This window comes from Achroia grisella, unplaced genomic scaffold (genome assembly GCF_030625045.1).
Source record: "Achroia grisella isolate CSIRO2021 unplaced genomic scaffold, CSIRO_AGI_Agris_v1 utg1360, whole genome shotgun sequence".
In the NCBI taxonomy this organism is placed as follows: domain Eukaryota; kingdom Metazoa; phylum Arthropoda; class Insecta; order Lepidoptera; family Pyralidae; genus Achroia; species Achroia grisella.
The window spans coordinates 1,518,753-1,540,810 of NW_026712626.1; the positions used below are offsets into that span (position 1 = coordinate 1,518,753).

At 34.3% G+C, this 22,058-nt stretch overlaps 2 protein-coding genes across 3 annotated transcripts; one reads left to right on the forward strand and one right to left on the reverse strand.

The window, feature by feature from the left end:
- Positions 1–3,514: 3,514 nt before the first annotated feature.
- LOC131855292 (U-scoloptoxin(01)-Er1a-like) lies at positions 3,515–9,571 on the forward strand. Of its 2 annotated transcripts, XM_059206545.1 has the most exons (5): positions 3,515–4,297; positions 4,505–4,582; positions 5,958–6,121; positions 7,404–7,484; positions 8,408–9,571. In XM_059206545.1, exons 1-5 carry the CDS (start codon positions 4,291–4,293, stop codon positions 8,459–8,461), a joined length of 384 nt encoding a protein of 127 aa, XP_059062528.1. In that variant the 5' UTR covers positions 3,515–4,290; the 3' UTR covers positions 8,462–9,571. The 2 variants fall into 2 exon arrangements, with proteins under 2 accessions (XP_059062528.1, XP_059062529.1); XM_059206546.1 differs by lacking the exons at positions 3,515–4,297; positions 4,505–4,582 and adding an exon at positions 4,814–5,168.
- LOC131855291 (probable chitinase 2) lies at positions 8,792–21,444 on the reverse strand. Its single transcript, XM_059206544.1, has 9 exons — positions 21,263–21,444; positions 15,769–15,933; positions 15,162–15,351; positions 14,314–14,410; positions 13,329–13,544; positions 12,703–12,897; positions 11,892–12,025; positions 10,977–11,152; positions 8,792–9,817 (listed from the first exon to the last, which is right to left on the reverse strand). The coding sequence occupies exons 1-9, from the start codon at positions 21,333–21,335 to the stop codon at positions 9,546–9,548; spliced, it is 1,518 nt and encodes a 505-aa protein (XP_059062527.1). The 5' UTR covers positions 21,336–21,444; the 3' UTR covers positions 8,792–9,545.
- Between the last annotated feature and the right edge of the window lie 614 nt (positions 21,445–22,058).

Genomic DNA, 22,058 nt, shown 5'->3' on the forward strand with positions numbered 1-22,058 from the left:
AAGTAAGACGGTGTGCTAAACCGCTAGACCACCGTATATATCATTTTAAAGTGTTCTATTACATTAAATCTCTATTTATTCTACTTCAATGTACAGTACATTTTGCGAATTTAACACCATACGGCATTTTCTGCCAATCAACCATAGGTGGTTTTCTTTTGAATTACTCTAATGCTGTTGGCCGCAGCTGGCCATTACAGGTTCACCGAACAATAGGGAGCGAGTGCAGATAGCACTCCAAACCCGCCGAAGGACTTCTGGAGCGGCTGAAGGCCAACGCCTGACGGATACGACTTTAATCTGAGGCCACCGCTAAGGGTTCGAACCTCGGCTTAGGCTGTCGTAATTTCGATTCCCGTTTGAATTGGGCGGGGGATTGATCTAAGAGGGCCATAGGTGGTGCAGAGAATAATTTACAATATGTTACGGAGGGGGGAAGGGGATTGTCAGTAATGTGGATTCATGACCCCATTGCTAGCAATGTACCATGTCAGGTCGACCTCCACGCGGTTCCCCCTGGAGACCATCGTGATAAATTCCTGGCGAATTTGTCACGATTGCCTAACTGACCTGACCTCATGCTCATCTTATCATCCTCAACTGGTGCTCCGCCAGCGTAAACCGTTAGCACAGGCGGACGCTCCATTCCATTATCGTCCATAAAAAAATATATATGTTACGGAACCGTAATTGACAGCAATACAACCAGTTGTCTCGATATAATCAAGCTGACGTTTAATTGATTACTGCATTTAGGCGACAGTGTCGATTGCTTCAGAGATAGCGCAGTAATTATCTAGTTTGATGCATAGAAGGCTGTAAGGTTAAATATGTAATTTGTCAATATGAAATGAAATTGTATTTATTAGGATCTATCTAATTAAATAAACGACACTCACAATTACAATCAACGTAATATAAAATGATCTTATACAATAAGACAGAAAACAAAACAAAAAGTGTATACCTAATGTTATAATCTATATAAAAATAATGAAAAGAGTATAGAAAAATATTTTTACCATATTGTTTAAAAATTTTCTTGTGTGTGTCCGTATGTATGTGTCAAAGCATATGAATAGGTCCGTGCTCAGTATCATCTTGGAAAAGATAATATTATATAGTATGATGCTGCAGCGGGTGTATCGCTGCAGCGCTGTTTTTCAGCAGAAGACAAGACCTGGGGTCGTGTGTAGCTGTGCTATACTAATAATAAGTTATTTAAAAGAGGAACACGCAAGTTTCTTGCTCATTCTTCTTGTGATGAGACAGCGTTACGAATAATTGGTAGAATGAAAAAATATGACTATTCGAAAGTGCTTGAATGAAAGGCGGTCCTCCACAGTGCGGTATTCTAGAAACTTTTCGCCACGCACCACCACATTGTGGAATCACCTTCCAGCAATGGTATTTCCGAAATGAGAGGGCTTATTCCTTCTTAAAAGGCAACGCACTTGCAATTCCCCTAGTATTGCGGATACTCATGGGTGGCGGTAATCACTTACCATCCGGTGAGCCACAAGTGCATTTGTCCCCTGTGCTATATAAAAACATTGACAATGATCGTGTAGTGACGCTTCAATGAATAGAATGCGCCACTAATGATGAATTATCTATTCAAATGACAACACGGACAGTTCAATTTCCTTTGTATTAGTGAGTGGCGCCTGCGAGCACATGCCCGCTGTCAGCCATAATTTCTCGAGGTCGGTACGCATTCCAAATTCGATTTTTGAAAGATGTTTTAAACAATTGAATTTGGTAATATTTCTTTTTTTTTTTAGTAATTAGTAACTTGTTTTTTGGCATTAGTATAATGTCAAAGAAATGCAATTCGGCCTATAAATAATTACGGGCATGCACATATGGACAAACCTTCAAAATGATACTATGTAGACAATTGCCAGCAAATATGGCGTTGCATATAAAAGTTATTCTGCAAGCACATGGCCGCTGTCAACCGTGATTAGTCGAGGTCGGGAGGCATTCCAAATTCGATTATATATTTTTTTTATTTTTGTAATTTGCAACCAGTTTGTTTTTATTACTCTGTTCAGACTATTGAGTAAGTAATCACTTGGGTTAGGCTTGTCATGTCGAATAAAATAACATTGGTTTGAACCGGTGTAGGTATCTAACCAATTTTTTTAGTACTAAACAAGTTGTTTTACTATATTTACATGCAAATATTCGCTTATATTAATTTCGAAATATTTTGTAATCATTTGTGCAAGTTTCAGGACAAAAAAATTGCATGTAGTTGTGCAAGATTTTCATTTATACAATATTAACGAGAAAAAGATTGCAAAGATTTGATTTGTATCAATATCGACAAACTGCCTCCTATTGTCACGGGTTCGATTTTTCGCACAGTACAAACATTTGTATTCATGAGTATGATTGTTTGTATTGGTCTGGATGTTTTCTATGTATATCTATTATGTGTGTATTAAAAAAATATATATTTCTATAAGTTTTTTCTATAGCTAGATACCCATAACACAAGCTTAGCATAATTGTAAGCTATGAGAGCTTATGTTATTAATTTGAATATATTTTTAATCTCTTTAATAGAGTTTAAAAAAAAGTTACAAATCGTAAAGTTAAAAATCAAAATAAATTCCAGAAATACTCAATAGTCGTATTAGAATAGTCATATTTTTTATCCCATCACTCATTCGGAACGCAGATTCATCACAAGAAGAATGAGCAAGAAACTTGTTTGTTGCTCTTTGCAATAGATTTTTTTTAATAAAAATAATTAATAATCTATTCCTGGAGAAACAGTCAAAATATAGTTATAACAATTGACATGGACATATAAAAGACAGTCCTTCGAGCGTACATCGTATTTATATTGGAACTTAGAAAATTTTTCAAATCGTAATTGCAAATAACAAAAACCAGTTCTAATTATTACTTATTGCTTAATTAATTCATGAGAATATTACGAAAATCGTATATAGCCGAAAATGAATTTGAATTAATATAACGTTCTAAAAAAATAAGTGAGCATTAAAAAAATGCACGACTTAGCAATGATTTCGATAAGGAACCGTTATTGCATTATACGGGTCAAGGATTCAGGAACTACGACTGAATGTCAAGGTTTTTCAAGTATTTGCCTTTAAAAAGATATATATTAAAGGATATCAGGTTGCGAACACTGATTAGATTTTTTGATTTTTTTAAATTTTTTTTTATATAGCATATGCTGGTGGTTACTCTATTCTCCCAAATTTGAATTTAAATGAAATAGTATTATTGTAAATATGTACAACATTAAAAAAAAATACGAGCAGAGTTTCTTGTCAGTTCTTCTCATCTCGAAATCATTCCGAACTGACGGTAGATTTGACATATCATAAGAGTCTGTAATAGACCTACATGAATAAAGATATTTTGAATTTGAATTTGAATTTGATATACTGAAATTATCTTTGAGCAAATTTAAAACATCTGTTGTATTGTAATTATTGGGCAAAGCCTATTACATACTGAACGATTACTTGAATGACAAAACGTACATGGAAATAGTTTTCATTTCATAGACAACTATATGTCTATGTCTAACATTCAATGAAAATCCCGTGCATGATAAACGTATACAGGTATACAATGTAAATACTGGATAAAAAAAAAGGAATTTAGTCGAGTTCCTCAGACTTCTCAATTGAATCTGTATAATCTACAAGCTCGTCTGCCAAATAATCGTCTACAGAATAATACATATGTATATACAACACTAAATATTAGAGAAACAGAGCGTTATAAAATCGATTCCCGTTTGAATGTGACAATCAGAGGGGTTACCGAGGGTAGCTGTGAGTAGCGGCCCAGACGTTTCATTGCGCTGGATGGCGTTATTGGGTTCGTCGTCTTCATCGGCGAGGACGGTGTCGTGTGTTGACCTATGAACAACACCTTAAATAGTACAGTGACTGAAATAGGCTGACTAAACAGAAACAGAATTTAGTACAAAGTCGTTTCATCAGTAATTAGAGCTACATATATTAATATTACAAATTCGAAAAAGTCTATCAGTTTGTATCTTTTCATAATAAAAACGCTGTACGGATGTTAATGATTTTTTTTGCAGGTAGAGCTATCACGACGACGAATATATCTTTTATTTTAAAAATGCAGACGAAGTCGCGGCATACTGTTAGTAATAACATATGGAGAGACTAGTTTGTTAATCTGATATCTATCCCACACCTGGTCAGCTGTGGACAATGCGATGGTATGCCACCAAGGTTCTGACCTGACCTTCGCAAGGAACGGAAACATATGTGTGGTAAGTTGTTGAGAATAGGACGGCGTTATGCCACAATGTAATTGTGTCTTTATCTTATTATTATAACAAGAGGTTCGAAAGCTTCTGTATGAATAAATGATACTTTTATTATTTATTTCATTCAGGCTACATGGCCCTTATTATAACCTTATAGACTAACATATATAAGAAATAATAATAAAATATAAAATCAAATTGTGTCTATAGTCACGGCACTGAAGACGGCAATCTGCCACAGTAGCGCCGTACAACATATCCTTCGGCCAGTAGTTCTCCTTCATGAAGGTAAGCAGCATATTGGTGATGACCCGGGCCGCGAACGCTTTGTTTGAAAGAAGTTCGCGTTGTGATTCGATTCCAGCTGCGTCACTCTCATTACATTCGTTTGAGTACGAATTTAAGTTAAATTGAATTTGGGTTTGAATTTTAGCTTGTGTTTTAATTTCAGTTTCAATTTGACTTTGATTTTGAATCGTCTGAAGGCCAATTCCCGCCTGACGGATACGACTTTAGTCTGAGGGCACCGCTAGGGATTCGAACTTCGGCTCAGGCCATCGTAATGTTGATGCTCATTTGAATAAGACGCAAAATTAGAGGGGTAGGTATTGTAGATTGTTTTCATAGTAGCATGTTTTGTATGGAGAAGGGTAAGGACATACAGCCTCAAATCAATATATCTTACATAATCCGATCCACAGATCAATATGAGATTACATTCTAAATTCAATCCGGATTACTGTAAGCTTTTTAGTGTGTTTAATCACTTCGCAGGCGCCGGCCATCGACCTGCTTTTGTGCATGTATTATTTATTTATTTATTTAGATTACAATCCGTTAGTCATGTATAGATGTACTGTCGTGTTATTGTTGGGTAAGTAATAAATTAGAATTTATTTATTTATTATTTATTTATAAATATGCCAGTGTTATGGTTACCTTTGGACTGGGTATTTATTTATTTATTTAGATTACAATCTGTTAGTAATGTATAGATGTACTATCGTGTTATTTTTAGGTAAGTAATAAATTAAAATTATTTATTTATAAATTATTTAATATGCCAGCGTTATGGGGATTCTTGGGTATTTATTAATTTATTTAGAAATTATAAGTTTAATAACTTATTAATTAAAATAATACTTTAAGAAATAAGTATGAGTATTCAAAAGTGCTTATCATTTTTTAAAAATGCTTATCACTTTGGAATACTCATAATGTATTAAGCGGGAATCGACTCTGTATTTCTCTATTAGCATCAATGTGTAGTGTTAGTATTGTAATATGGTTGAGTGCAATGATGGCTGGCTCATTTGTCACACTCGTGAACGGGTGCCACTTGCGGGATTGGTCTATTCTGATTAAGGCAACTTTTGACAAATATGCTATAGGATACGCTGGTAACTCTATTACTCCCCAATTTTAATTTAAAAATGAATTTATATTTTTGTAAATATGTACGAGGACATTTGAAATAAGAATAAGAGCTGAGTTTCTTGTCAGTTTATTTGAATATTATGAAATATATAATTGAAGAGGTTACAATACTTATTTTACTTTGATATTGGCAAATGCACCATAGTGCCAATCCATTACAAAAGAAAATAAATACTTATTTTTGTTGGAGTTTCCAACAACTATATGTATAAAAAATTCTTTTCAGCATTTGCCACAGCCCTTTGCCAGTTACCTTATGATTACTACCACGTGTTACACTTGCCCCACGATCCGCCACTACATCCGGTGCTGCACAAAGCGCCACGGACCGACTTCAGCTGTGCCAGTCGAACTAGGGGATATTATGCAGATGTACACACCGGATGTCAGGTATTTTTTTTTATGGATGATTATGGATTGGTTTCAAATTTATCACGATACTTTTTAGCGAGAACCACGTAGACAACCTGACAATGTACAAATGTACTATATGGCTAGCGGAAGGGTTGTTAGTCCACTTTAGCTCATTTGAAAGGAATAAGAGCTAAATTTCTTGTTAATTCTTTTCAGCTCGAAAGCATTCCGATCTGACGGTAGATTTGACATATCATAAGTCTGTAATAGAAATATTTTGATTAGATTTGATTACTAACAATCCCCTTCTTTGGATGATAATGGAATGGTGCACACGCCTGCTATAATGGATTACGCCGGGGCACCAGTGGAGAATGTTAAAAGGAGTATGAGATCAGGTCGATTACCCTATTGTGACTATTCATCAGGAATTTATCAGGATTGTTTCCAAGTGAGCCAGTAATCACAACGTTAGGAGTTCTCCAAAAAGACGTCGTTCTCGTTAAGGTGTGACGGATGTCAAAGTGTTCGAGGGTTACTAGATATCTAATTATGAAAATATGAAATTTCGAGTATTAACAAATCTAGTGTTTTTTTTTTACCACTGAGCTGGATATCGATTAGAACATGTGACGTCACACTATTACCACGTGTCAAAAAGGGAGTAAGGGGAGGGGGTTCTGATGTTTGTTGTTGTCGTGGGCTGCAATAATTGGGTTTCATTTTCTCGAAATTTTTAATGTTGGCTGCATTTGATCTGAAAAAAATTCTGTGTAAAAGTTACAACAAATACAACAATTGGCTTGTGACGCTTACAGAACAGAACCTATTGGATACCACACCATTTGATATTTTTCTTCTGTATAAAGTAGGTTTGTTTTGAATCTTAAAGATAAATAAAAACGCCATGATGATATTTTCACGTCTCTGTAATAATAGTTTATTTATAAAACAAATTAATGCTACGCATTCCACAATCAAGATATGACACAAAATATCCGACTCGAAGGACCAAAATACATATAATATACAATATATAAAACAGTATATGTCCTTTTTTTATATTACTATGGTGGCAAACAAGCATACGGCCCATCTGATGGTAAATGGTTACCGCAGCCTATGGACGCCTGAAGCACAAGCACTGTCTTGTACAAAAGCTCCGGAACAAACAAAATATCTGGCTCGAAGGACCAAAGCTATATGTAAATGATCTTATTAAATCCTTTAATAATAATTTATTCATATATTAAATGAATGTTACGTATTTTACATATGAAAGAGGTTTTTATTAGCTTATCTTGTTACATTTTTATAGGCGTACCATTTCTGTTGGAGACATCGACTAGTGAGCACAGACCTCTGCGCCAATGGAACACTCTTCAATGAACAGTTCCAAGTAAGTTGGTAATTTTAAGGTCCTCTTTGTATAACCTTAGAATCACCTGTATCAAGTTTACTTAGTAAGCTGTCTTTCAGTTGAATCTTTGATATTAACGGTAAAGTAGTCTTTATCCGCGGCTTCGTCTGTTTTAGTTTTAGGTTTAGTTTAGGGTTAGGTAACTAAACCCTATGTCCCTCTACTTGATATTGCTCTATCTATTATATATGTTGAATTTTATTAAGTTTTGTTGAGCAACATGATAGGGAAATCAAACGTCTGTTTGTTTACAGATAGACAAACACACTTTCTCGTATATATTGGCTATTAGTAATAATACTACTAAACGATTCACACAGCGTCATCTAGTCCCAAGCTAACCAGAGCTTGTGTTATGGGTACTAGACACCTGATACAAACACCTATATATTTTATTTTTATTAGACCTCTCTTCTTGATATTGATCTATTTTCATGTAGAATTTTATTAAGATTCGTTCAGCTACATGATGGTGATAACAAACGTCTGTTTGTTTCAGGTAGACAAACTTTCTCGTTTCTATTAAATATTAGTAATAATAATAATATCCCTAAACAATTCACACAGCGCCATCTAGTTCCAAGCTAATTAGAGCTTATGTTATGGGTACTAGACAACTGATACAAACACTTATATATTTTATTTTTAATACATACATAATATATACAGAAAACATCCAAATTAACACAAACAATCGTACGTATGAATACAAATGTTTGCTCTGTACGGTGTGTCGAATTCGCGATCATTTAAAATAAGGCGGGGTGCTATACCGCTAAACTACTGGGGCCGTCATATGATGTGAAAAAAATTGAAAACAAAAGGATTTTGAAAAGTATTTGGTGTTTATTTCAAAGGCAATAAGGTTTACTTTGAATAAATAAAAAAATGTTTTATTTCAGGTATGCGATCATTTCTACAACGTGAGATGCGGCTCGCCGTATATTGACTTATAAAATAAAACGCATATTTTATTTTAAACTTATTTATTAAATCGTAGAAAAAGTAAAAACAATAGTTTTATTATCACTTAGTATATGGGGCGTTAAACTAATGAGTATTTGTATTAAGAGAGAAATTATTCTCAAAAGAGGCAAATATTCTCACCATTGCTTCAATTTATGTACTCAAACTAGCTTTTGCCCGCGACTTCGCTCGCGTTAATTTATCCCCTTAGGGGTGGAATTAATCAAAATCCTTTCTTAGGGGATGCCTACGTCATGGTAGCTTTATGCATGCAAAGTCTCAGACCGATCGGTTTATAATTGACAAAGTTTCATCTCCTATTTTATCCACTTGGGGGTGGAATTAATCAAAATCCTTTCTTAGCGGATGCCTACGTCATAACATCTACCTGCATGCCAAGTTTCAGCCGATCCGTCTAGTGGTTTGGGCTGTGCGTGCTATATTTAGATATTCTATATGTTCACAAAAACCTATTTCCAAAAAAAAGCAATATTCATAATATTAATACTAGATTTAAAGACAAACTTTCTGTCCCCAAGTATCGTTTAAAAAAGTCAATAGGTCTTTTATGGGAATAGGTATAAAAATTATGTGAGTAGGCTTTTCTCATTGGATAAATTAAAATATATTTATATTAAGTTTAATTTAATAAAGATCATTATCACTATTACTTATAAAGCATGTATCTTTCCGAATTTAATTTCATAAAGATTAAAGACTTGAGTAAAGACTTCATTTTTGTTTGCAATGATTAAAATTTGCTTATATTAACTTTATTTGAATAAACATTATTTAAATTTCTGTGATTTCCTCCCAATTCAAATTGCTATCGAATGATAGTTAAAACTATATATTAAGATAAAAAATAGTCAACTGGCTGTAGCGTGAAGCACTAAGTGACTTTACAACATAGTCTAATTAGGAAAATCAAGGGATTTTACCATGTTTTATTTATTTATATTTTAAATAGTATATCTGTACAAAATGTAGTACACTCAGAACTATGCCCCTCCACTCTCCACGCTACGCGTCTATAAAACCGTAACTATATACTACATTTGGTCCAATTTATTACTATACAAATATATATACAATACATAGAGGGATATATAACAAAGAAGCTTGAATTGAGGACGCCGCACCAGGCGGAGGTGTATCGCCATGTACTATTTCATTCTCCTTCGTTATCCTCTCGATCTCTTCTGTTATACGCTGTTCTTCTAATGCTAGATTGGCCGCTTGATTGATGGTTTCCATTATGGGGTAGTTTGCGTGCATGGGCTCAGGTAATCGGAGTTGAAGTTTACCATCAGATATGACATAGGAGGTGTCGGTGTTGTCACGGGCTGGAAGTAATAGAGAATTATTTATTTCATTGCTGAAAGGAATTATCAAACTAAAATGTCTTCATTCGTCTGATATGGCAACTCTACTCTACTACTCTACTCATTGATTTGTAATAGTTATTAATAATCTGGCACTTTTTTTGTGGAGACCAATGTATAATATTTGTATGTTTGGAAATAAATAAATTATTCATCCTTACTTCCTTATTAATATATATAATCGCGAAAGTAACGTGTGTGTGTGTCTCTCTTACGCCAAAATTACTGAACCGATTTAAATGAAATTTGGTATACAGATAATCTAGAGCCTAAAAAAGGACAAAAAGGTAGTAACGGGTTAAAAGGTTGTATGGATGGATCTTCATTTTTAAAGCTAGAAGCCTCAAACTTATTTTTTGAGCTGTTGATTAAATATAAATAAATATGACATTTAAAGTTTATAAAATTTGTATCGTTAAGACCTAAAGGGGGTAAAATAAAATAGAGAATGACAGTCTATATGGAAATAGCCGTTTTTGAAGCTAGAACGATGATTTTTTTGGGGTAGATTATCAAATCATCATCATCATCATCGCAGCCCGGAAGACGTCCACTGCTGGACATAGGCCTCCCCCAAAGATCTCCACGACGATCGGTCCTGCGCTGCTCGCATCCAATGCCTTCCCGCGATCTTGACCAGATCGTCGGTCCACCTTGCTGGAGGCCTTCCCACGCTGCGTCTTCCGATCCGTGGTCGCCACTCGAGGACTTTACTGCCCCAATGATGATGATGATGATGAAGGTCACTATGCCACGTGGATGAAGTCGCGGTCATTGCTATTTTTTATATACGTAGACTTTGTTAAAAGTCTGCGTAAGTAATACATTATCATTCCAGTATAAAACAAAGTCGCTGTCGCTGTCTGTCCCTATGTATGCTTAAATCTTGAAAACTACGCAATGGATTTTGAAGCGGTTTTTTTAATAGATAGAGTGATTCAAGAGAAAGGTTTATATGTATAATACATGTACAGTCGTGCGAAGTCGGGGCGAGTAGCCAGTAGGCTATAATTTTCTCGTGGGTGAACCGGGCAAATAAATTACAATATAAAATATTACAAATGACAATTTCAAATTCCCTAATCCGTTAATCATTACTCTGATAACAAGTACAACTTACCATCACGCAGTTTTAGAGTCTTCAACGCCTCATCAAGGACCGGATCGTTGACGATTTTCTTGTGTCTTTCGACGAAGTCCATAAAGATGTCGGTGTCTCTGGTGCAGTGCCCGCGGAAATCATCCGTGTCTATGCTCCACACCATGAGTCCGCCCAGTTTGTAATCCATGGCCATTCTAAACAACAAACATTGACGTATTACTTAACATGTTTATATTATTTTGTTTAATTCCGCTACAATAAGAGCTAGACAACAAATATTCAATGTTTTCCGCTTTCTTTAAAATTACTACGTTACCCTTAGCATGTCAATAATAATGATGATGAGCAATTCACATAGTGCCATCTAGTAACGGTAAGCAGAGCTTGTGTTATGGGTACAAGACAACTGATATAAATACATAGATATTTTGTTTTTGTAAATACATATACAGTATACATAGAAAACATGCAGACAAACAATCTTACTCATTTATACGCTGGCGGGGCACTAGTGTAGAATAATATGATGAATATGAAGTCAGGTCCATGATGGTGGATTTAATTGGAATTAACTGTGAAGATTTCAAGGGGAAACTGGTTTAAGGTCAGCCTGACAAGGTATATTTCTAGTCCCCATTACTAACCATCCCTTCCCCTTATATAGTTAATAAAATATATAATGACTATATATTACAACTAGCTGAACCGGCCACGCATTGCTGTAGCTAAGATTAAATAGTATTGCGACTATAAATTGAGTATAAGCTATCCTATCCTTCAAGTTGTATCAAATTGCAAACAATGTGCTAATCAAATTTGTAATAAATTCAGTTACAGTTCACAAGTCCACCGCGGACAAACAACGCGGCAGGTAATTTTTATATATAAAGATATGTAATTACCATAGAGGATATGTTAATTAAAATAACATACTTCACTTTAATAGCTATGGAGCGTCCGTTGTCATACGATATGATCTTGTCACCATTACGTAGGTACGGTGTGGATGAAGACTCATCCCATAATCTGTCCCAGGGTGATGTCTTATTGTCCAACTCTAGGCATATCTGTCGAAATAATAATAACATTACTGGAGTATTCACACAGAGCCATCTAGTTCAAAGCTAAGCAGATCTATATAATATAATATTAGATACACTATTGTATTGGGTTTAAGACTGTAAGAATAGTTGTGTAAATAAATAAGTAATTAAAGTAATATTATTTTGTTCAATTCCGCTGCCATTAGTATGTGTGAGACCACAAATATTTTACGCGGCAACCTCATAATTACTAATAAATACTCTCTAATAATTATAATAATAATAACATACCTGAAGAATTACACAGCGCCATCTAGTCGCATATTAAGCAGAGCTTGTGCTATGGGTACTAGACAACTGATATAAATACATAGATACATTTTATATGTAAATACCTACATCGAAAATAACCAGAACAAAAATAAAAGTGCGGAAATTCATATCAATGAATTAATATATTTATTTATTGAAATGAATTTCCGCAATATAACACCGAATGTTATAAAATAGAAATAATCTTCTTATTGGAATGAAGATTTTTACTCAATACCAGCATTTTGAATAGTCATATTATTTTATTCTACCACTCATTCGGAACGTAGACTCTTCACAAGAAGAATGAGCAAGAAATTTGTGTGTTGCTGTTTTGAATAGATGTTTTATAAAAACAAATAAATATGTATCTCAATATTCATTCTCACCTCATTGTACCCCATGAATCCATCTTCGCCTGTAAACCGTCCCTTGAAGCTGACATTTTTGGCTTTAGTTCTTCCAAACTCAACCTGCTTGGTCTCAGGGTCGGTTAGGACGAATGTCCGTCCGTACATGGGCAGACCTAGTACCAACTTGTAAGGACTGACACCGTGGGAGAGCATATACTTTATTGTGAATTCCTGCAAAAAAAAAAAACAATTATTTATTTAATCCATAATTAGATGTCCATCAATTTTCAATGAATAATTAATTATTACAAAAGAAACTAAAGTACGCACGATTTAAGGACGCAGGAATGCACGATCTGGCGGAACGCGTGGACTTTCTCGATCTTTTGTCTACATTTAAATACTCAGATTTCCTGTGTGAACGGCGATTTGCGGGTGAAAGAACATACGTGTAACAGCACATATTCAGACTCAAAGTCATTCAAATAGGACTTTGCGGTTTCTTACGCACGTCATATTTTTTATCACTATACCTGCCGTCCAAATCGCCGTCGTGATTTTGATCTCTGCTGATATGAAATCGGAGTCAAGTTGTGCCCCAATACAGTAGCTATGTGATCTATGATATATTAAAAGAAACTAGGATAAATATATATACTGACCAGACTTAAAACATCTTCATCACTTCCACCTCTAAGAGGAGCATTGGCACCAATCATTCCGTCCCATTTGCCATGGTAATCGTAGCACATCATGTGTATCAGATCCAAATACCGACTCAGTTTGGGAAGGTCGTAAGCAACCTCCATAGTGTCCCTTCCAGCTCCCAAAGCCGCTGTTAGAATGTAACCTTTATCTTGGAAAGCTTCTTTCAGTTCCTGAAATTTCGTATTAGATAACATTAATAGAAGAGAACTATACGTATACGTAGGCAGTCTGAAAAGTTTTTGACCTTAAACCAAAGATGGCGGGACTCTTTTGATAGTTTGATACTCTATAAAGTTTCGGCTAGTTTGGATATGCGTTTTTAGTTCGTTTTTATATTTTTGAAAGATATTCATGTTATTGAAAGGTAATACGCCTACGTATAACAAAAATTAGTTAGACTCTATGTATTGGGACTCTGCACCATCATTTACCACAGTGAAATTTTGGGCAGCTAAATTTAAACGTCGCCTAAAGAGCTTAGGAGACATAGAACGTTTGAAGACGTCCAAAAATTGGAACTACTGACGATTACAATACTAAAGTTTGCCAAATAGTGTTAGACGATTGTCGAATTAAAGTGTGAGAGATAGCAGAGGTCCAAAGAACATGCAAATGTCCAAGGGACGTGTCTGTCACATATATGAAACTTGGATACACCATTATACGGCCGGAACAAAATACAGTCAAAAAAAGAAATCGGCTCCAAACTGTTTTTTCGGCTGGGAAAGTGCTGGCAACTGTATTTTGGGACAATCCTGGAGTTATCTTAATTGATTATCTTTAAAAAGGAAAAATCTTTACAGGAGCACAACTACGCTCATTAGCTTTTATTGATGACTTCCGCCATCATTGGGTTGAGGTCGGATACATTTCAGAGCACCCAGGTATAACATAAGGCTACAGCTAACCAGCTGTGAAAATATAATAAATGATTGTTACCTTCACAAGGGTGACGTAGTTATCTTTGTCCTCAGGTTTTCCTCCTCTCTTAGATGGGTATTCCCAGTCAAGGTCCAAACCATCGAATTTATATTTCCTGGAAATAGAAAATAGGTAGATACGTTAATTTTTTATACATCAATTACATACATTGAGTAAATGGAAGTTATAGAAAGGATAAATATAGAAATAGGAGAAATAGGGGTAGTTTATGTGCGCAACGGTGAAAAGGCAACCAATTCAGATAAACCTATAACGCTGGTATTATTATTGACTTTATAGTATACTAGCTGTACCGGCAAATGTTGTTTTGCCTTAAAATAAAAAATAATTAGGGGTGGACTACCCCTAACATTTAGGGGGATGAAAAATAGATGTTGGCCGATTCTCAGACCTACTCAATACGCTCACAAAATTTCATGAGAATCGGCCAAGCCGTTTCGGAGGAGTATGGGAACGAAAACTGTGACACGAGAATTTTATATATAAGATAAGGTAATTTAAGGTAATATAACTCAAAATATTGTTGGTGTTGTTCTATAATTTTGGTTGCATCGTAATTCCCTTTAGTTTTATCTATATCCCTGGACAATTCACACAGGACCGTATAGTCCCAAGCTGAGTCGAGCTTGGGTTACGCATATTAGATAACTGATAGATACACTTAGATTTTTGTAAGTACAGAAAAAACACCCAGATCAATACAAACAATTATACTCATGAATACAAATGTTTGTACCGTCGAGGAATCGAATCCACCATTGGAAGTAAAGCAGCGTGCAAAACCGTTACACTACTGAGGAAGTCAACGTTTGCCACTTCAACTAGTAATATAACAAAATAATTACTCCAAAAACGCCATCACGCTGCCAATAAATGCCTCTCTGCTTTCCTTCTTGGAGGCCATTGCGGAGTACTTTTCTGATCCCTCGTTCCATCCTCCAATCGCTATGGTCACCTTCAAGTGGGGATACCTGTTCTTCAGGCCCACCATTTGGTTGTAAGCGCCTGATTCCTTTTCTATATCTAACCAAGGATCTGTAATTTAAAGAATAAATTTCAGGTAAGATGTACAATAAAAGAAACAACGTAAACATTATTATCATCATCTCAGCCCAGAAGACGTCCACTGCTGGACAAAGGCCTCCCCCAAACATTCACCAATATATATTTATTGAATTAGGTGTTATTTTGCAGAAATTAATTTCATTCCTCAATGGATTTATATGATATTGTTTAACTCCGCAACCATTAGAATGTATGAGATCATAAATATTCAGTGCGGAAACCTGACCACCTCTACTGGAAGTGGTACTACACGCTCCTAAACAAATTCTTGTACTGATTGTAAACTGATTTTGAGTACTAATAAAGAAATAAAAGTCAGCATAGGGCTTTCAAGCTATAACCGCTGGAATTTACTATAACAAACATATATTTTGAGAAAAATCCTACCCATTATTTTAATTCCATTAGTGTCTGGGTTCAGGCCCGCAAAGGAGTACACCAGATGGGTACAGAGTTGCGGGTTCAGTTGGTTCACGTTGAAGGAACCATCGCCTTTCCTGTAAGCTGCCCATGTCGCTACATAGCACACTACAGCTTTACCATGCGTTGGTCCTGAAATAGAAATAAAAAAATAACAATACCACGCTGATCGATCCCCCATCCAATTCAAACGGATCGAAATTACGACGGCCTGATCCGGGATTCGATACCCAGCGGTGCCCTCAGACTAAAGTGGTATCCGTCAGGCGGAAGTTGGCCTTTAGCCGCTCCATAAGTCCTTCCGCGGGTTAGGAGTGCCATCTGCACTGGCCTTGTACCGTCCGGAAAAGCTGTAAAGGCCAGCTGAGGACAACAGCGTTAGAGTAATCCGAAAAAAAATTGATATAATTTCACAAACTCATCTGTGATGAAAGTCGTGAAGGTATGTAAGTATGTCTGTATAGTAGAACAGGGCCACTCCAGATCCACTTGTGAATCTAAATCATCAAGAAGCCTACAAAAAGTTAATTTTCGCCTAAATTATGTTTAACAGACGAATATAAATCTTATTATGTAATACATAAAGTACTGTATTCTATTTACATCGGCCACGTATATGAGAGACGCTCATAGGTATTTGTTATGCCAAAGTGAATCTTCTGTAAATGCTAATAAGTTACATTACAACCACCCAAGTTACACTTGGTAGATAAAAATGAACTTTATTGGTTAATATATAAAATATTTTATTGTATCTACATCGTCAAAATATCAATGTATTTTGTTACGCCAAAGTGAACCTTGTTGCGAAGGTAATAAGAAACATTGCAACTGGTCAGAACTGAATGCCAATTACCCTTGCAGTAATGTCAAACGCGCTATTAAAAAACCTCGTCCAATATTAGTGCAAACTAGAGAGACCGGTTTGTTTCATAATTTGAAACTTTTTAATATCATATTGACCGATTCCGAGTCTATGTAAATTCCATTATCATCTATTTATATTTATATATAAATATAAATATAGATATATACAATACTAGCTACTCGCCCCGGCTTCGCACAGGCGTACATGGCGAATTTTGAAGCGGTTTTTTTAATAAATAGAGTGATTCAAGAGGATGGTTATATATAATGTATGCCTGATACATTATATATAACCACTCTAATCTTGAATCACTCTATCTATTAAAAAAACCGCTTCAAAATTCGTAGAGGTGTTAAAGATTTAAGCCTAAATACATAAGGATGGACAGACAGCGACAGCGACTTTGTTTTATACTACATATGTAATGATAATACTATACAAATAAATAACATCAAAATGTCTGTTTGTAATTTCAAACGACTCTCTCTCGAAGATAGCTAATGTTATAAGCAATAATTTAGACTACTGTTATTTTAGAAATGTTACTTATTTTAGTTCTACGTGAACGAAGTTTTGGTAGTAGCTAGTTTTAAATAACATTGATAACTAAATGTTGGCACAACCTTCAAAATTAATTCAAACTTACAATATGTAAATGGTTTGCACAGTCTTAAGAAAATGGCGGGATGAAATCATTATATTAAAAATAATACCTATTTATAATCTATATTATTAATTATTAATATTATAAAGTTGAAGAGTTTGTTTGTTTGTTTAAACGCGCTAATCTCAGGAAGTACTGGTTAGAATTGAAAAGTTCTTTTTGTGTTGGATAGTCCATTTGTCAGGCAGGTTTTAAGCTATATAACATTACGCTGCGACCTATAGAAGAGAAGCAGCAGTGAAAAATGTTGAAAAAAACGGGGAAAATTATTCATATTTGCGGGCTTCCGTTGCGTGCGCTGCGTAAACAGTTCAAGGATACCCAAAAAATATATATGATGTGTCTGATAACCACGCGAACGAAGTCGCGGGCACAGCTAGTAATATAGATATATGTTGATTGATATAAGACATGCCTATGTAATTAATATCTATATATAACATTCACTAAGTTATGAACAACCGGACGAAGACAGGGCGGGCAACTAGTCATGTAAACTATTATCAATATTAAACTAAATAAAAATGTTGTTGACAAAATTAGTTTTTAGAATATTCCAGTATAATCTTACTAATATTATAAAAATGATTTTTTGCGAGTATGGTTGGATGGATTTTGTTACAATTTCACGCAAAAACTACTGGACTGATTTTGAGGAAACTTTACAATATAGCTTATACAACGGAATAACACAAAGTTAGTACGTAAATTGGGCGAATCATAATAATAAATGTCAAGTATATACATGTGTAATGCAGACGAAGTTGTGCGGGTTAGCTAGTTTATTATGTATTAGCTACGTTCTTCGCACTGGTGTACATATATTATATATATAAACTTTCTTCTTGAATCACTCTGTTCACTGCTAAAAACTGCATTAAAATCCGTTGCGTAATTTAAAAGATCTAAACAAACAGACGGCACCAGCGACTTAATTTTATACTATGTATATAGATTGAAACCAGTTTAATACGTGCTCTGAATTGATACCATTTATTATGCGTCACTCTTGGTGACTAACCCAGTAACGAATCTAAAAGGAAAAGGAAAAAATATGACATTCCACAACTCCTCAGAGCCATTCAAAGTTGACTATACTTAAGACAAATGCCCTTATAAGAAAGAAACATTCAAATTAATCTGTGCTTGCTAAAAAAAGATTTTTTTTTACTACGCGTCTGTTACGATTTTTTTTTCTTAAATTGTACAAGCATAGTCATTTTGTTCATTCATACAAGATATCCCTGTAAAATAATAAATAAAAAAAAATCAGAATGTCTTTTTTTCGTTTAGTTTGTAATACAACAATTAATGCCAACATTTGTTTGTAAAAATACACTATTTTCATTTGTATTTATTTTGGATAAAATTAATTCTAATCTATTATTATAATAATAATAATTAGTAAACACTGAAATATACGTAATTTGAATATATATTCATATTATAAATTGTGTATATTTTAATGTAAGTATATTACACAAATTTGGTTTCACTTTATTACATTGTTATAAGTTACGACCACGGAAAATTTCCACACAGTTTTAAATTCCCGCGCCTATGACGTAACATCCACAGAGCACTAAACTACTTTTTATAAGAATGAGCACTGCAGTCAGAATCGAATCGAAATTGCATATATGGAATCTGTAATGGTTCTAAAAAACAACACCTTGTACAATTTTATATATATTTTTATTTCGCGAGATTATACAAAAAAAGTTTTAAAATTAAGTCGACGCATCGTAAATATTGACGTTAGTAATCTCAATTTTTCTCAGCAAATACAAATCATTTGGAGCTGATATTTAGCTATTTCATTTTTTACATCTTTGACATCATATTCATTGTTTTTGTTACATAATTGATTACCTTTTGTAGCAGAGAAAAAAATCTCAAAGAATGGTCTTATTAAATATAGATTTACATGGTACAAGAAAACGGGTTTATTTAGGACATATTTTCCACAAAATTGCTTCTAAATATCTATGTTAAACGTAATGATCATATATCATCATAGTTTCATAAAAATATTTTATGCCAATTGAATTAAGCCTGGTAAAATCAACTATTTATGTTATAAAGATTCTTTTTTAATTACGTACCAAAGAGTTTTTCATTGAGTTTTTATTATGCAGAGAATTCTGAGATAAATTAGTAATGTTTTCACTGTCATTTGATTTGAGAATGATATTATGGAACAGGGTCTATTATATTGTTTCGGATAACAGATTTTAAAGTTAATATGAGACGAACTTCTTAGCATTCCACTATACGGATTCACTATACGGTTGCTTGGTCCATCATGTAGCATTGAGGGAAACTCCGAACAGTTCCCGGGACTCGTAACCCGCGTGTAGGTAAGGGGCACCTTGCCAACGTATGTCAAATCTCACCTTCGCCGCGTGTTTCTCTCACTGCCCGGACAAATCCGGTAGGAGCCTGCTATTGCAGCTCTAGATACAAGTTCTAATATAGAACCCATTACAGTTCTGAATAGGCCAAGATCTTTTAGATGATTGTAGAGAGATTTCCCAAGTACCATGAGATACTTGCGAAATCTCTCGGTAATGAGCGGTAGATAAAAAAAAATTGTTATGACTATTCAAAAGTGCTTAAATTAAGTTTATTTTAATAAATGATTTTCTATTTTATTCTCTACAAGTAGATTTCGCTAGTACCCCATGCGTAATAATTTATAATTTATATGCAGTATTATACGCACCACATAGCTATTTTTCGTTTTTGTTAATTAGTTCCTAATAATTATTTATTTTATTGTTATTATATAGGGCGCATTGAGCTCTACCAGTGTTTAACGTTTTTTTTTAAATATAAAACAACCTATTACCTGTAAATTTAGCGTAAGTGTACTAAGTAGATTTGTTTGTTTATGGTGTCGTATAAAATAAACTATTATGACATGGCGGAATGCGAATCTTCAGCTATTTCTTAGATTAATAGTTTGTTAATAATAATAATATAATAATAATATGTTTTATTTATTATTAGTTAATGGAGTATACAATGCTATAAATACTAGAGACTAAGTCTGTGTTGAGTTCTGCTAATATCAACTCTAGAAGAGAAATTTTAATTAAATCTTTTATTATTAATTAAATGAATCGTTAATGTTGGTTGAGTATTGTTGAGTAGTGCGAAAATATTACGTATAAATACAATCAAATATTCATCAAGCAAAATAATTAAGGGCCTTATAAACATTTGAACCGGTCCTACAGTGTATTTTATATCCATTAATACCTGTTTGAAATATCAAACATCCATTTTGTACCTACTAGCAGATAAATAAAATTTTCCTACAGAATTTTAGGTTTCAATAATAGTAAATTAACAATATGTAATATTATTCTAAATTTGAAATCGTAAAAACATGTCCAAATATTTCAAGTTTGAATTCATGTTCAGACAATGTGGTAACTATTCTAAATTTGAAATCGTATAAACATGTTCAAATATACCAAATTTGAATTTATATTCAGATAATGTGGTATTCTATTCTAAATTTGAAATCGTATAAACATGTTTAAATATATCAAATTTGAATTTATATTCAGATAATGTGGTATCCATTACAAATTTGAAATCGTAAAAACATGTATAAATATACCAAATTTGAATTCATGTTAAGACAATGTGGTAACTATTTTAAATTTGAAATCGTATTCGGTCGACTTAATAAACTATTCGATAATTGAAATCGGTTTCAGAAACCATTAATACTATCATTAGGTTTATGAAACAAGTTAATTTATGACAAGTCGCACCATAAACATTCCATATGCCACGGGACCTTTAAAATTTGGCTAAATTGCTACTGATATATATATGTTTCCGCTATATATGTTGTCGAATACCATTTCGGGAACGGCTTAACAAAGAAAACTGTAACATCGCATTCTACTCACCTCCATAAGACTGTGAGTCCACAGAAATCCCAAACAACAATATTATAGCACACACATATAAATGTTTATACATTTTTTATACGAAATAAATATAATAATAGGTTGTTTTGAAACTTTCTAAACGTTTTTGCGTAAACCGGCGACGCGGCGCGTTTATCGTTTGGCAATGAACTGGAGTCAGTGTTGCTATTTCGCCTTTCACTTCTGTTGCCATGATGCTAATAAAAATGTACACAAAACGAGTTACACCTGTTTTGTTTCGATCGACTATAATTATATGTTTTTTCTAGAGACTGCAGCATGGATATACAACGTTGAGAGCGTTGTGGCCTCATGTTTACTACCCCGTCTTACAACCATAAGGGTTTGAGTTCAAATCTGATTGACACAGAAAAATACATTTTTCGATGAAAATTATCCATAATTAAACCAGAAATCAGAGTAATTATAGAAAAAGGGTAAAACTCACTAATCAGTGATATGACATTAGGATTGCCCCCTGACATGTTAATAATAATATTTCAGGAGAATTCGCACAGATAACCAGACTTGTGTTCTGGGTACTAGACAACTTTTTTTTTAATTTTCTGTGCCTATCCTGCAATCAGTCGGAGATTATGAACAGATGTGGTGTATGTGTTACGTCGCGGGTAGAGAGTGATTCCCAGCAGAATCATCGTCTCTTTTGGTGGTCCTGGCTAATCATCGGGTTCCAGTAGCCTACGCCTTTTAAGACGACGTATGTTGTCAGGGACTATCAGTTGGTTGGCCAGCGCATTAGGATGGTTTACTAGCC

Bases quoted from the DNA above. Each gene is read 5' to 3' on its own strand.
- LOC131855292 (XM_059206545.1), top strand. The intron at 4,583-5,957 runs GTAAGCAGCATA...AATTCTTTTCAG, and splicing joins AGTAGTTCTCCTTCATGAAG to CATTTGCCACAGCCCTTTGC. The intron at 6,122-7,403 runs GTATTTTTTTTT...ACATTTTTATAG, and splicing joins ATGTACACACCGGATGTCAG to GCGTACCATTTCTGTTGGAG.
- LOC131855291 (XM_059206544.1), bottom strand. From the start codon at position 21,335: ATGTATAAACATTTATATGTGTGTGCTATAATATTGTTGTTTGGGATT. The intron at 15,352-15,768 runs GTAGGATTTTTC...TTTAAATTACAG, and splicing joins TAATGGAATTAAAATAATGG to ATCCTTGGTTAGATATAGAA. The intron at 14,411-15,161 runs GTAATTATTTTG...TTCTATTTCCAG, and splicing joins AGCGTGATGGCGTTTTTGGA to GAAATATAAATTCGATGGTT.